This window comes from Orycteropus afer, unplaced genomic scaffold (genome assembly GCF_000298275.1).
Source record: "Orycteropus afer afer isolate SDZICR_OR568_19922 unplaced genomic scaffold, OryAfe1.0 scaffold00028, whole genome shotgun sequence".
Taxonomy (NCBI): domain Eukaryota; kingdom Metazoa; phylum Chordata; class Mammalia; order Tubulidentata; family Orycteropodidae; genus Orycteropus; species Orycteropus afer.
The window spans coordinates 6,669,863-6,685,290 of NW_006921615.1; the positions used below are offsets into that span (position 1 = coordinate 6,669,863).

The 15,428-nt window shown below is 38.4% G+C and overlaps 1 protein-coding gene across 1 annotated transcript in view; it reads left to right on the plus strand.

Annotated features, from left to right (window-relative positions):
* Positions 1 to 14,495, plus strand: part of PHYH (phytanoyl-CoA 2-hydroxylase) — a 33,564-nt gene extending 19,069 nt beyond the window's left edge. Inside the window, exons 7-9 of the mRNA XM_007935473.1 lie at positions 5,751 to 5,900; positions 9,911 to 10,045; positions 14,442 to 14,495. Of these exons, the coding sequence (XP_007933664.1) occupies positions 5,751 to 5,900; positions 9,911 to 10,045; positions 14,442 to 14,495 (339 nt within the window). The remainder of the gene's footprint in view (positions 1 to 5,750; positions 5,901 to 9,910; positions 10,046 to 14,441) is intronic.
* Positions 14,496 to 15,428: the final 933 nt, after the last annotated feature.

Consider the following 15,428-nt stretch of genomic DNA (forward strand, 5'->3'; position numbering starts at 1 on the left):
AAGGGTTGGCAGACAATGTTTCTACAAGTGTATTTATATGTTCTGTAAGAATTTCCAAGTATATATAATAGAGCTGACAAGGGACAAGGTTGTAGTCACTTCTTAGCCACAGCCAGCTACCTGGGAAGCGAGTAGTTGGACCTGTGGGTTCGGAACCATAGTTGCAGGGGACATCAAACTCAGTTGGCATAACATACTACACAAAAAGTTGTTACACATCCTACTGTGGTGAGTAGTGACTGGGATTTTAAAAGCTTGCAAGTGGCCATCTGCATGCAACGATGGGTCTCTCCTTGTCCAGAGCAAAGAAGAATGAAAAAAACCAAAGCTGCATGGAAACAATTAGTCCAAGGGACTGGTACACCATGTGATCCTCAGCCCATATGACTATGAGACCAGGAGAACTAGATGGTGCCTGGCTATCACTGTCAACCACTCGGAGGGGGATCTGTGTAGGAGATCCTGGATAGAGTGGGAGAACAATGTAGAACAAAACTCAAAATCATAAAAATAAAAAAAGGTACCAGGTTTGCTGGTCTAATAGAGCCTTGTGGAGCCCCTGAGACTATGGCCCCCAGCTGCCCTTCAGGTCTGGAACTGAGCTTATTCCTGTGACTTCCAGCCAAAGGATAGGTACATGAGCTGAATATTTACATTAGGTAGATACACTCCTTGGAGAGATCACTCATGGGAGAACAGAAAGGCTGTGTATGCATAGGGAGATAGCTTGGGGGCCAGGAGTGCATGGCAGGGAAGGACACAGGGAGGAGGTGACTGTGGGGAGGAAGTGGGAAGAGAGCTGTTGCATTGTGCAGTTAATGTCATGAAACACTATATGTGAACTGCTGTACGGAAGATGAATTGGCTCTGTAAACTTTCACCCAAATCACAATAAAAATTAAAAAAAAAAGATGTCAGATAAAATAATTATATTTGGTCTTCCAGCAAGTGTTTGGGAGCCAACCTTTGTGGGGAATTTTAGTGGGTGTTGCATAGGATATGAGATTGTAAAGCCTCACTGCAAAGTTAGGACATAAATGTTTCAATATCAGATGTGTTTTACATGCTGGTAGCTCTTGAAGTGAAGAAGAAGACTAGATCCCCTCCTAGCTGGAGAGATCAGCAAAGGCTCTGTGGAGGCTAGAGTTTAAAGCAAGTCTCGAAGGGCAGAGTAAAAGCTATGGGAAGGAGACCTTGGAGTCAAGGGTGAGCATGAGCCAGTGTAAGAAGCAGGTTAGATCCAGAAGCTCTCAGTCCACGTGGGCTGGACTAGGAGCTCCTTTTGCGGAGCAGAGGCAGAGAAGAAGCTATAGTTCTCCTTCTGTGATTCACTTATTTCACTCAGGATAATGTCCTCCAAGTTCATCCACGTTATGCAGTGTTTTGCAGATTCTACATTATTCTTTAGTGTTGCATTGTATTCCATTGTGTGTATGTACCATAGGTTGTTTATCCATTCTTCTGTTGATGGGCAAATAGGTTGTTTCCATCTTTTTGCTATTGTAAATAGTGCTGAATATGAACATGGGTGTGCATATATCTGTTCTTGTCCTGGCTCTCACTTCTTTAGGATATATACCTAATAATGGGATTGCTGGGTCTAATGGTATTTCTAATTCCAGCTTTTTAAGGAATCACCATACTGTTGTTTTCCACAGTGGTTTTATCATTTCCCAATCCCACTTTCTCCACATCCTCGACAGCATTTGTTATTTTCTGTCTTGCTGAACTCTGCCATTAGTGCTGGGGTGAGATGGTATCTCATTGTTGTTTTGATTTGCATGTCTCTCTTATGGCTAATGATTGTGAGTATTTATTCACGTGTTTGTTGGCTGCCTGAATATCCTCTTTGGTGAAGTGTCTATTCATGTCTTCCGCCCATTTAACTGGATCATTAATCTTTTTGTTGTTGAGGTGTTGAGAGTTTTCTATAAATTTTAGAGATAAGTCCCTTGTCAGATAAGTAATTATCAACAAGTACGAATTTGTTGCTGTCATTTTGTTATGTGCTTTTTCATGGTATGTCTGATTTCTTTGTTGCATGTAATTTTCTGTGATAAGCTCGTTTTGTTTATGAATCATGTTATCATTTCCTTCATTGTATTGTTTTAGTATTTGCTAAATATTTGTGCTGGTTCTCTTTTTTATTTTAATGTGAAGGTTTATCATTTTTCTTTGAGGTTACCCTGTGATTTATAAATTTCTGTTTAGAACAGTCCATTCTATTGTGCTGTCTTGTCTTGACTTTCCTACTATTTAGAAGTTCTGTAAGTATACAGTTTTCCCCTCTTTTTGGTTTTTAGTTGTTTTCATTTGTTAATTGATGTCTCTGGTTCCCTGTGTACAATCTTGTAGGCTTATTTACTTTGGATGCTTCTATAACTGGTTTGTTTCTGGGTTATGTCATCATGTGTGTTACTGGTCAGTTGTTGTTTGCTGTTGTTGGTTCTCTGTCCAAAGGACTCCCTTTAGCATCTCTTGTAAGATTGATCTGGTTTTAACAAATTACTTTAATCTCTGCTTATCTGGAAATGTCCTACTTTTACCATCATATTTGAGGGACAGTTTTGTTGGGGATATAATTCTTGTTTGGAAATTTTTCTCTTTCAGAGTTATATATATATCATCCTGTTGTCTTGTTGCCTGCATGGTTTCTGCTGAGAAATCTGAGCTTAGTCTTATTAGTTGGCCCTTGTAGGTAACTTTTTGTTTTTCCTGTGCTGCTTTCAGGATTCTTTCTTTGTCTTTGGTTTTGGTGAGTTGATGATGATAATGTCTTGGTAATTTTCTTTTGGGGTCTATCCTGTTTGGGGTTTGTTGGACTTCTTGAATGGATATATTCTCAACTTTCATCATACCAGGTAAATTCTCTTCCAACAAATCTTCGACAATTTTCTCTGTGGTTTTATTTGTCTCTTCTTGTTCTGGAATTCTGATGACATGTAGGTTATTCCTTTTGATGGTATCCTACATGAAACTTAGGCTTTCTTCATTTTGTTTTTATCTTTTTTCTGATTGATCCCTTTCCAGAGAAGTATTCAGGTATTTGTCTTCAATCTCACTAATTCTGTCTTCCACTGATTCAATTCTACTCCTTTGCCTGTTCAATGTGTTATCTATTTCTGAAAATTTAGTATTAATCTTTTGGATTACTTTGTGTAGATTTTATATCATTTCTAATTTTCCATTTATTTTGTCATTTTGTTCTTGTATTGTCTTTTAAAAATTTTCTAGAGTTTTCTCTGTGTTTTCTTCAATTTTGTCAGTGTTTTCCTTCTCTCTCTCTCAATCCGTTGAAGGTACCTAAATATAATTCTTTTGAATTCCTAATCTGGGAATTCCAATGCTGCTTCTTCCTCAGGGATGTGTTTTGGGTCTGTATCTTGGTCTGTTGCTTCTCTTGCTTTATCTTACTTCTTTGTGTGGACTGTGATGCTGTGTTATCTCTGAGACATTGTGACTTTTTTTGTTTATATTTAATTGGTGATTGTATGTTGGAGTGACTTGCCCACAATTTTCATTTTCTTTGTTTTGTTTGGATGGTGTCTATGTAAGCAGGGTACTGTGCTCCTCTATTCACTAGTTGGCAGCATTTATACACTCAACACCTGTCTCCTTTCCCATTGTTAGCCTCCTGTATCCCTGCCATGGCAAATGAAGCCTATTCTTAGGTCCCTGGAATCTGAATGAGAATGCTGTCACTTTAAAATCCAATATGGCCACTGCTTGTAAACATGCAAAATGGCTGTGCCTTTGGTCACTTTAAATGTCCAAAATGTCCACCACTTGAAACATTCAAAATGGCTGTGCCCTTAGTCACTTTAAATATTCCAAATGGCTGCTGCTTGCAAACTTTCAAAATGGCTGTGACTTCAGTCACTTTAAATATCCAAAATGGCCACCGCTTGAAAACAATCAAAATCGCTGTGCCCTCCAGATAGCCGAAAGTCCAGAGCTCAGGTTATTTCCCTTCTTGTTGTCTCCCTTCCTAGTTATAGGCCACCAGGCAGTTGTCCCTGCAGCCCTTGGTGACCAGGGCTGATCTTAGGTTAATTCTCAGGTCTTAGTACCACTTGGATATATTCAGACTGTTGGTCCCATCAGAATAGCTGACAGTCCGTAGCTCTATCTCCATACTCACTGTTTTCATTCAGGTTTTTCCACTAGTTGGTGTCTAATCCACTTCTGTATACTTCCTTTCAAAGCTCAGGGCTCCAGGATCATCTTCTGTATGTCTGTCAATTGGTTTCTCTTTTCTTTGTTGAAGAGGGTCTGTGTGGCTTGTCTGCCTATTCTGCCATTTTACTGGAAGTCTTGAGATCTAATTGGTTCTTAAAGAATGATAATCCCGCAGTCTACTACAGGATATATTGAAGGTGTAGGAATCCAGAAATGGAGAAACCAGAGAGGAGGCAATTGGTATTTTAGGTATAAGATGATAAAGTCCTGAAATCCTATGATAATGATTAGAATGGAAAGAGCACCTGTTGTCGAAGTAAAAAGAATGATTTGTGGTTCTGTAGGAAGCGATAGTACTAAGTCAAAATATTTGAATCTGGATCCTGATAGAAAATCCATAATTGAGAACTCCATCAATTAAGTTAGGGCTTAGGTAAGATATGGTGGAGGCAATAGCAGTGGGCTCTGGGTAACGTAAATCAAAGGGAATAGGGCTTTGGTTGCTTGCAGAGTTGCTAGGAAGGTGGGCTAATTCTGGAGGGCACTAGAGCAGGAGTCATTGCTTGATAGGAACAGTCTGGAGTGGGGCACCAATCCTGGGCAGTCAAACCCTAGTGAAATTCAGTCACTGACATTCTGCTCGGATTCCAAGTAGCAGCAGCTGCAGGTCTGATTGACCTCACCTGGGTCACATATCCACCCTGGCCAGGAGAGAGGGCATCCTTCAGAGTCCCAACAAACTAGCCAATAGTGAAGGAGTCATTTGCCAAAGGAGTTTGGGTTAGTCTTAGGAAGGAGAATGGGGGGAGAACAACCCCTAACTTTTTTTTAAAGACATAAGCCATTACCTAAAACAGTAACTAACTTTGCAGATAAACCAAAAAAACCAGACTCACTGCCGTCAAGTTAGATCCGACTCATAGCGACCTCTCCTTGGGCTTCCAAGGCAGTATCACTATGGAAATAGATCACCCAATCTTCCATTTGTGGAGTGGCTGATGGGTTTGAACCGCCAGCCTTCTGGTTAGCATTTAAGCTATTATTGAACACAATGTTATCATTGACTATTTGTCTTTCTTTACCCTGGCTGTAACAGAAATGGCTTTTGAACTCAGAAAAATTGAGCATTTTCTCTCCCCTGTTGGGGAAAATAATTAGCTTCTCAGGCATCCTCCAGAGTAATACAAGAGGAGTGATTTGTACCAAGGTCTAGATGAAGGGAATATCATACTGGGAAAGGGTAATGACATATCCAGGCTTGGGATGCACACCATGAACAGAGTCTCCCACACTCCCAGATAATGCAAAGCCCTGATCTGGATTTTCATTTATCATTCAGCAATGAAGGGTGGGCAGAGATTCCACACTTTTCATTTGGTCCCCCAAAATCAATGATTTTATTATCAACATGTGGATATTTAAAACCAGACTTCTGTGTGTTTTTAAAAAGAATCTGACTTAAGTATCTATTTCTCTGGAATAACTTAGAAAATCCTGGTTTTCCCTGATGGGTCACTGATAAAGTTTGTAATTCTTGTGCTCCCTCAAATACAGACTATTATGTATTCTAGGGGGGAGTTAATAAAATGTACCATGGGATCAAGGACTATGACAAAAACAATGCCCGAATGCACCTTGTGATGGAGAAGGGAGACACCGTTTTCTTTCATCCTCTGCTCATCCACGGATCTGGTCAGAACAAAACCCAAGGATACCGTAAGGTATGCTAAAATTTTGCTGTACTTTTCAAAGATGAATGGGGTTAGATTCAAAAAGATAAAATATATTAAAATGTAAACTAAACTGGCTATTAGTCCATTTTATTTACCAGGAAATATATTTGCCTACCTGTTTTTTTTTTTTTTTTCCCTTGCTCTTATTGATAAGAACCAGGTGACCTCAGAATCCTATTGATTCCGAGTTGTGGACATTGCTGGAATTGCTTCCAAATAAATAAATAAATAAATAAACTTAGTAGCTGACAGCCAGTGCTTTCTAAGGCAAAAATAACAGCTGAAATATTAAATAATAAGGGTTGGAGTTTATATAGGTCATAGTAAGTGTAAGAGGAAACTTTATATTATCTTTGCTACTGTGAAGAAACATTATTGATCCAAGTAAATTTTATGGATTGGAAGCCCAGAAATCCAATTTTACATATAGTCATGTTTTTTCACCCTTTAGCCTCAGAGTGTTTCAAATTTAAAATTTTTCTTACTTACAGTTTAAAATTAAACTTGTTATAAATATCCAGATGTCTTACTTCTCTTAAATTCAGAAGATCTGACAGTACTTTGGGCTCACATCTCCCCATGGTAACAATAAGGGATATCATTGCTGATGTCAGATAGATCTTGGCTGAAAGCAAAGAATACCAGAAAGATGTTTACTAGTGCTTTATTAACTACTCAAAAGTATTTGACTGTGTGGACCATAAAAATTATGGATAACATTGAAAAGAATGGGAATTCCAGAACACCTAATTCTGCTCATGAGGAACCTGTCCATAAACCAGGAGGCAGTTGTTTAAACAGAAAAAGGGAATACTGCATGGTTTACAATCAGGAAGGGAGTGCGTCTAGCTGGTATTCTTTTACCATACTTATTCAATGTGTATGCTGAACAAATCGTCCCAGAAGATGGACTATATGAAGAAGAATGCAGCATCAGGATTGGACAGACTTATTAACAACCTGTGATATGCAGATGACACAACTTTTCTTACTGAAAGTGAAGATGACTTTAAGCACTTACTGGTGATGATTAAAGACTACAGTCTGCAGTGTGGATTACACCTCAACATAAAACGAAAATCCCCACAACAGCAGGACCAATAAGCAGTATCACAATAAATGGAGAAAAGATTGAAGTTGTTGAAGATTTCATATTACTTGGATCCACAGTCAACACCAATGGAAGCAGCAGTCAAGACATCAGATGATGTATTACAATGGGAAAATCTGCTGCAAAAGACCTCTTTTAAGTATTGAAGAGCAAAGACATCTCTTTGAAGACTAAGGTTCACCTAACCTAAGCCATAGTATTTTCAAAAGCCTTATAGGAGGTCTGGTGATGCAGTGCCTAAGGCATTTGACTGCTAACCAGAAGGCTGGCAGTTCATACCCACCAGCCACTCCAAGGAAGGAAGACCAGGCAGTCTACTTCTGTAAAGATTTACCACCTTGGAAACCAAATGGGGGTCTCTATGAGTTGAAATCGACTTGATGGCAATGAGTTTGGTTTTTGGTTTGGTGCATATGCGTGTGAAAGCCGGACAATGACTAAGGAAGACCAAAGAAGAGTTGATGCTTTTGAGTTGTGGTGTTGGCAAAAAATACTGAAAGTACCATGGACTACCAGAAGAATGAACAAATCCATGCTGGAAGAAGTGCAGCCAGAATGCTCTTTGGAAGCAAGAATGGCCAGACTTCGTCTTACCTACTTTGGTCATGTTGTCAGAAGGGACCATTCCCTGGAGAAGTATATCATGCTTGGTAAAGTGGAGGGTCAACAAGATGGATTGACACGTGGCTGCAATGATGGGCTCAGGTATATATTGTTGTTGTTGTTATGTGCCGTCGAGTTGGACCCAACTCATAGCGACCCCTCCTTGGGTTTCCAAGGCGTTATCGCTTCAGAAGTAGATTGCCCAACCTTCCTTCCGAGGAGCGGCTGGTGGGTATTGAACCGCCAGCCTTCTGGTTAGCAGTCAAGTGCTTAAGCACTATTATGGGGCTGGGACAGGACGGGGCAGTGTTTCGTTCTGTTGTACATGGGGTCAGTATGAGTCAGAGCTAACTCAATGGCACCTAACAACACAACAAGACCATTGCCAATACTAAATATTGAGGGCTCCTTTGGGACTTAGTGAGGCTTTCCTGTTTGCCACACCAAATCAAAAAAAAAAAAACAAAAAAAAACAAAAAACAAACTCACTGCCCATGAATCAATTCAACTCATAGCAATCCTTCCTTGGGTTTCGGAGGTGGTATCTCTACAGAAGTAGAATGCCCAGTCTTCCTTCCATGGAGTAGCTGGTGGGTTTGAACTGCCAGCCTTCTGGTTAGCAGTCAAATGCCTTAGACTATGCCACCATCCGTGATATCTCCCCAAGTCCCAGGGTAAAGTGCCATATTTTATTTTCCATTCCTTCACCTTTATACCAGGCTCCCCAGGCCAGGATTAGGGTGAGGCAAGAGAGGTCTTGAGTTTTTTGGTGCTGCCCTAAATTTGTAACTGAAGCAAGGGTTAGGCAAAATTGGACTTGTGAGGTACTTGAGTCAGGTGCAAAATTTACGGAGGTGCCAGAAAACTCAGTCATAGGATAAATAGTATTTTAATGCAATATTAAAAAATCAAAATTAATGCAAGAAATCCATGAGGCACAGAATACCAAAATTTTAAAGACAGGATCAAACCCTGCACTTTTAGGACCTCAGAACCATGGTGCAGAGGACTATGGGGAGGGGTGGGTTGGGAGCACAATGCAATAAAATGCTTTTGTGAGTTTTAATATACTTTTTTATTTAAAAAAGTGGGAGGGGAGCTGTTGCATTATGGCAAATTTTAGTCAATGTCATGAGACAAAGCGTATTGTGAACTGCTATATGGAAAGTGAATTTGCTCTGTCAACTTTCACCTAAATCACAATAAAAATTTTTATTGCTAGGAAGGTAAATTTTAATCCTTGCTTTGTAATATACCAAAACCAAAAACCAAACACACTGTCATTGAGTTGGATCCAACTCATAGCAACCCCCCTTGGGTTTCTGAGGTGGTATCACTATGGAAGTAGATTGCCCAACCTTCCCTCCGAGGAGTGGCTGGTGGGTTTGAACCGCCAGCCTTCTGGTTAGCAGTCAGATGCCTTAGGCACTACGACACCAGAGCTCCTGCCTTGTAATATAGATGTGTTTATACCTTTTTCAAGAATAGGAAGAGCCAAGTAAGTTATGACTTACCCCAGAAGGAAATAATATGTACTATATTTTAGTGGTATTGGGCTTTAAATGTCCCTTTTGACTTGAGAGGAGTTGTGTCTATTATTTTCTTTCTCAAGGTATTTTGAGATGTTCAAATTCTATCTCCTTTGAAATAATAACCCATCATTAATCTGACTGGGTAGTTATTTTGTGACTAAGAAAATGATGGACAACCATGGAGTACTTTTCTTTTGAGGACTTTGAGCTGTCTGCTCATTAGAAGAATCAAATGCTAAGAAAATAAGGACCTCTTAGTTATCTCTCTGGGAGCTCTGGTAGCGTAGTGCCTAAGGCACGTGACTGCTAACCAGAAGGCTGGCGGTTCAAACCCACCAGTCACTCCTTGGAAGGAAGATGGGGCAATCTACTTCCATAGTGATACTGCCTCGGAAACCCAAGGAGGGGTCGCTATGAGTCAGGTCCGACTCAACAGCACATAACAACAACAACAACAACAGTTATCTCTCTGCCCTGAATATACCGTCAAGTTTTTTTTTTTCTTCTGAATATATCTTTTGAAAATCAATATCACACCTAGTTAAAATTGCTTATAATTTCTCAGTTATCCTTTAGCTGGAAAAAAGGTGGCTGAATTACAGAGAGTGATTTAGGACACAATGGAACAGACTTTCAATTTAGAAGTCACTTATTGAGTTAAATAATTGCCTTTTCACATGAAGACTCTTTGGTAGATTGTTGGTATTAATGGGATTGTTTTTCCCCAGTATTAACTGGTTCAGTTTTCACAGGCAATTTCCTGCCATTTTGCCAGTGCCAGTTGCTACTACATTGATGTGAAGGGCACGACTCAAGAAAACATCGAGAAGGAAGTTCTAGAAATAGCAAAAAAACGATTTAGAGATATTGATTTCATAACCATACAGGTATGTTTGTATAAAATGAACAAATAGAGATCTCAGTTGATGAGCATCTTTTCTGCAACTGTGTGATAATTATTCTCATATCTAATTTAATTTGAAAGTAGAAAGTGATTATTGTCTTGGGTGTAGAGCTCATTTCAGAAAGTTGCTAAAACTCACTAAGCATGAGAGTGGATTTCAGTTTGTATCTGCTTCCCTGGTACAGGGAACTTGATGGCTTTATGTTCCTTCTGTGTATCTGAGGGCTGTCTCAAGGAACACAGACAGCGCTGTCTGGAAACAGGACAGATAAGAAAATAAATAGAAAACATGTAGATGAGAGGAAATGAAGGGCAAAACGCTAGCTGAAAGTACAAGAAAGAAAGTGAAAAGTTATCAAACGTAACCTCCTTTTGTTCATACATAAAACAAAACAAAATAACAACAAAAAAAACCCACTGCTAACAACTTGATTTCAACTCATAGCAACAGTATAGACAGAGTAGAACTACCCCCTAGTGTTTCCAAGGCTGTAAATCTTTATGGAAACAGATTGCCTTATCTTTCTCCCATGGAGTGGCTTGTGGGTTCAAACTGCCAACCTTTTGATTAGAAGTTAGTGCTTTAATCCCAGCACCACCAGTATTTATGCATTAGGAAATCCACTAAGACTTCCTGGTGAACAAGTTTTGGTTTGGTAAGTTTGTATTTGGAGTTTTATAAAGAGGCATAGATTGTATGTAGCAGAGATTAAAGATCATTAATGCTCACTGATGGGGGCAGGAAGCAGCATTTCTTATGCTTTCCTAATTAATACCCAGTAAAATATTTGAATGTAACTCATATATATTCTATGAATGCTGCTGCTGATCAATAGACAGATGATTAATCAAGAAAATGAACGTATTCACTTGTTTATGTTAACAACTATGAAAATACATATTTTAAAAAAAAGTACACAAAAGAAAAGAAGAAGGGAACCAAAAAGGCTCACTACAATAAACCAACAAAACACAAAACCAAGTAGTAGTAAAGGGCAAAGACAAAGAAGTCTTAAGACACAAAAAACAAATACAAGCGGTCCTCAGATTATGAATGAGTTCTGTTCCTAAGTCTGTCTTTAAGTCAAATTTGTATGTAGAACTGTTAGGTACAGTTTAAATGTTTATCTTAGTTGTAGTGTACCTTTCTATGAATAAAAAACAGTGAGGAAACACTTCCAGAGACACTAAAACATCTTTAACATGATAATACAGTAATAATAATAATAATAATGTTTTGATACACATCACAAAATATTGCCTGTTATTAGGAACCATTGTGTGTACCTTGAATTTTTTTAATAAAATAGGCTTTACATAGCTACAGGCATAAGTCAGTTGTTCATAACCTGTGTTTTGCCTGTAACAGAATGGCAGAAGTAAGTCACTTATCAGTAATTGTACTAAATGTTAATGGACTAAATGCTCCAGTCAAAAGGCAGAGAGTGGCAGAATGGATTAAAAAAACATGATCCAGCTATGTGCTTTTTACAAGAGTCACACCTTAAACCCAAGGACACAGACAGGTTGGAAGTGAAAGCATGGAAAAAATAGTCCATGCAAATAAAAACCAAAAGAGAGCCAGAGTGACAATCTTAATAACAGACAAAGTAGAGTTTAAGATAAAATCTGTTGGAAGACATAAAGATGGACATTATGTAGTGATAAAAGGGTCAATTAATCAAGAAGATTTAACAACCATAAGTATATATGCACTTATCATCAGGGCACCTAAATATATAAATGAAACACTGATAGAATTAAAGGGAGAAATAGATCGTATCACACTAGTAGTTGGAGACTTCAATACACCACTATCAATATTGGACAGACATCTTGAAAGAAGATCAACAAGGAAACAGACTTGAATGGCACTGTAAACCAACTAGACTTAACAAACATAGATAGAACACTTGACCCTAAAACAGCACAATATACATTCTGTCCCAGTGCACATGGATCATTCTCCAGGATAGACCACATGCTAGCACACAAAGCAAGTCTTGATAAATTTAATTAAAAGACTGAAATCATAGAAAGTACTTTCTCTGATCACAACAGTTGTCTGAGTTATTTAGTGCTGCTATAATAGAAATACTATGAATGGAAGAAGGAACACTAGGAACACTTGGAATGTGTGGCTGACTGCCTCCATAAATGACTACCTCCTTTGCCATGAGACCAGAAGAACTGGATGGTGCCCAGCTACCATTACTGAGCATTTTGATCAAAGATTCAACAGAAAACCTTGATCAAAAGGGGGGAAATGTAGGACAGAATTTAAAATTTTCATGGACTGCAGACTTCCTGGAGCCATGAAGGTTAGATGAACCCCTGAAACTATTGCCCTGAGATAACCTTTAAACCTTAAACCAAAAATATCCCCTGAAGTCTTCTTAAAACCAAACAGTAATTTAGCTTAACTAGTAAAAATTGTCTGCTTTGAACATTATACTCTTTTAAGACCTATCTACATGGGATCAAATTGACAACTGCAACTGCAAAGATTAGACAAGAACCTCAGTGGGCTCTAAATTTATGTTAATGAGTGAGGAACAAGTCAGGAAAGGAAGATGGGAACGTAATCAATGTCACTAAATGATACATGTAGAAACTGTTGATCTGGTGTGTGTTTTGCTGTGTATATTCTCAACAAAAATAAATAAGAACACCTTGACTTGTAGAAATAGTACATTTTGGCTTGTGAACCAAGAAGCTGATCCTATATTATTTTGATTCATATGAGATAATCATAAATGCACACATTTCCTATTCAAGTGATAGAGCCTCCTGAATGTGAGGCTGACCCTGGGTTGTGAAGTACCTCCCCAAACTTGGCACACCCATGATAAAGCCCATGTTGCTGGGAGTCATCTTCTGAAACACCTCTCCAGCTCAACAATCTTGCTTCTCCTTTCACTCCTTCTCTCTTTAGGCAAAAAACAAAAACAAAAACAAAAAACAACCCAGTTGCCATCAACCCGATTAAGACTCATAATGACACCATGGTGTTAGGGTGAAATTGTTCTCCATGGAGTTTTGAATGGCTGATTTTTCGGAAGTAGATTGTCAAACTTTTCTTCCGAGGTGCCTCTGCATGGATTCAAATTGCAACCTTTTGGTCTGTAGCCGAGCCTTTACTGTTTGTACCACCCAGAGACCCCCTTCTCCCTTTAGAATCTAAGGCTCTATCCCATACCCAAGTGTTCTGATTTTTTGCATTTGCACCTCCTAGAACGTTCTTGTCCTTCGTCTTTGTCTAGTGCATAAGCTGCTTTACATGGTTAACATATTTTGTCCCTTGAGGCTTCTATCTAACACCCTTAAATTTAAGGCACAAAAACTTTATGCATTATGTTTCAGGCTTGTCAAGGTTATGGTAAATTAATTGCCTCTCATGTCTATTTTAGTTACTCTGTAGTTATAATTGATGAGGTTTACTTAGAGTAACATACTAACTTCTCCCATATAATTCTTTGTAAGGTACAAAAGCGCTGTCATATCTAATTTCTTATTTTCTTCACTAAAACCTAATGAAGCAGTCATTACAACTCCATCTTATTAATGAGAAAATAGCATCCGAGAGGTTGGGCTAACTTATGTAAGGGGCAGTTCTAGATTTCAGAGTCCAATCTAATTTCCAAATCATTTTCCCACCATTCATAGCTATTTACTCAAAAATAAACAAGAAACAAGAAATAAATGAGAAAAATCTGTATGTTTTTTAAGAAATAAAAACAAACGAATAAACAAACCAGAAATCCATGACAACTATTTTCATTATTATGATTTAATCAGGAGTTGGCCATTGAGCCATTTCTGACTCATGGTGACAATGAGTTGGACACTCAAAATAGACCAGGCAGGTATGGAAAGAAAAATGTTTGCATTATGAGCAAACATAGCACCTACCTAGTTACATTACCAGTCATTGACAAGTGTGCCAAATGAAACAGCACTGTCAATTTGGGGAACCACTAACTTAGTTCATTTAACACTATTTTAGATGTTGGTAAATAAATTAATTGGAGTCTCAGAATATGCTTTATTCACTATGACTATTATGGGCATAATATCTATCTATATCTATATCTATATATAAGCTCTGGTGGCATAGTACCTAAAGCATTTGACTGGTTCAAATCCACCAGCCACTCCTCTGAAGGAAGGTTGGGCAATCTACTTCTGTAGTGATACTGCCTCGGAAACCCAAAGAGGGGTTGCTATGAGTTGGATCTAACTCTACGGCAGTGAGTTTGGTTTTTTATAAACACACACACACACATATGTATGTATTTCCCCCATTATCCCTTTTGTCTTATAGTGATTATGCAAATAAAAGTGTTCCATAAATTTGTTTTGTTTGATATTATTTCCAGGATGTTTGGCGGTTTCGAGGCCGGCTTGTGAAAGGAGAGAGAGTCACTCTTTGAAAAAGTCTTTTGCTGCTGCACTTTTGAAAGGAACCAAAGTAACACAGTATCTAAAGAAAATGCTTTCTTAAAGAGATGATATAATCTTTTCTATCACTTGTTAACATCAAAAAGTGTGTATCAAGTACTCAGTTGCATATGGGTAATTTAGTGGTGCAGTGATATTGCTTTGACAGATGTGAACCAACCAAACCCAAAACCATTACTGTCTAGTCGATTGCAATTCATAGCAACCCTATAGGATAGAACTGCCCCATAGGATTTCCAAAGCTGTAATCTTTGTAGAAGCAGACTGCCACATCTTTCTGCCATGGAGTGACTAGTGGATTTGAACCTCTGACCTTTTGGTCAACAGTTAACCTGTTACCCACTGCACCACTGGGGCTTCTTGACGTAAACACAGTAAGAGTGAAATACTATTTTAAAGAAAGCTAAGTTAGGGTTACAGCAAATAAAGGTGACAAACTGATTGATTTAACAGTGTGGAATCAGTTTCTTTCTGGGAACCCAGGGAGAAAGTGGGAAGATTGTTGTTACATTGAGGAGACTGCAACTAATGTCATGAAACAAAATGTGAATAATTACTGAATGGGAAACTAATTTGCTCTGTAAACTTTCATCCAAACTACAATTTAAAAAAAAAAAAGAAATCTTTCATTCAACTAGCTCTTTACTCAAGCAGAGTGAACATGCACTTGGTGAATTTTTTCCAATTTAGCACCCTGTTTCTGTGCCAGCTGAAGTCAGTAAGGAGACATATTCCATATTTGAAAAAAAAAAAATCTAGTTAGGGCTTTAATAAGAGAGACATGACAGAGTCTCTCTTTCATTCTGCTCTGCCCAAGTTTTCCTAAGTCTGCTTTCACCTTTTTTTTTTTTTTTTCTGTTCCTTTGTGATGACGCAATTAAAGCTCAGTTCTAGCTGGAAACAGG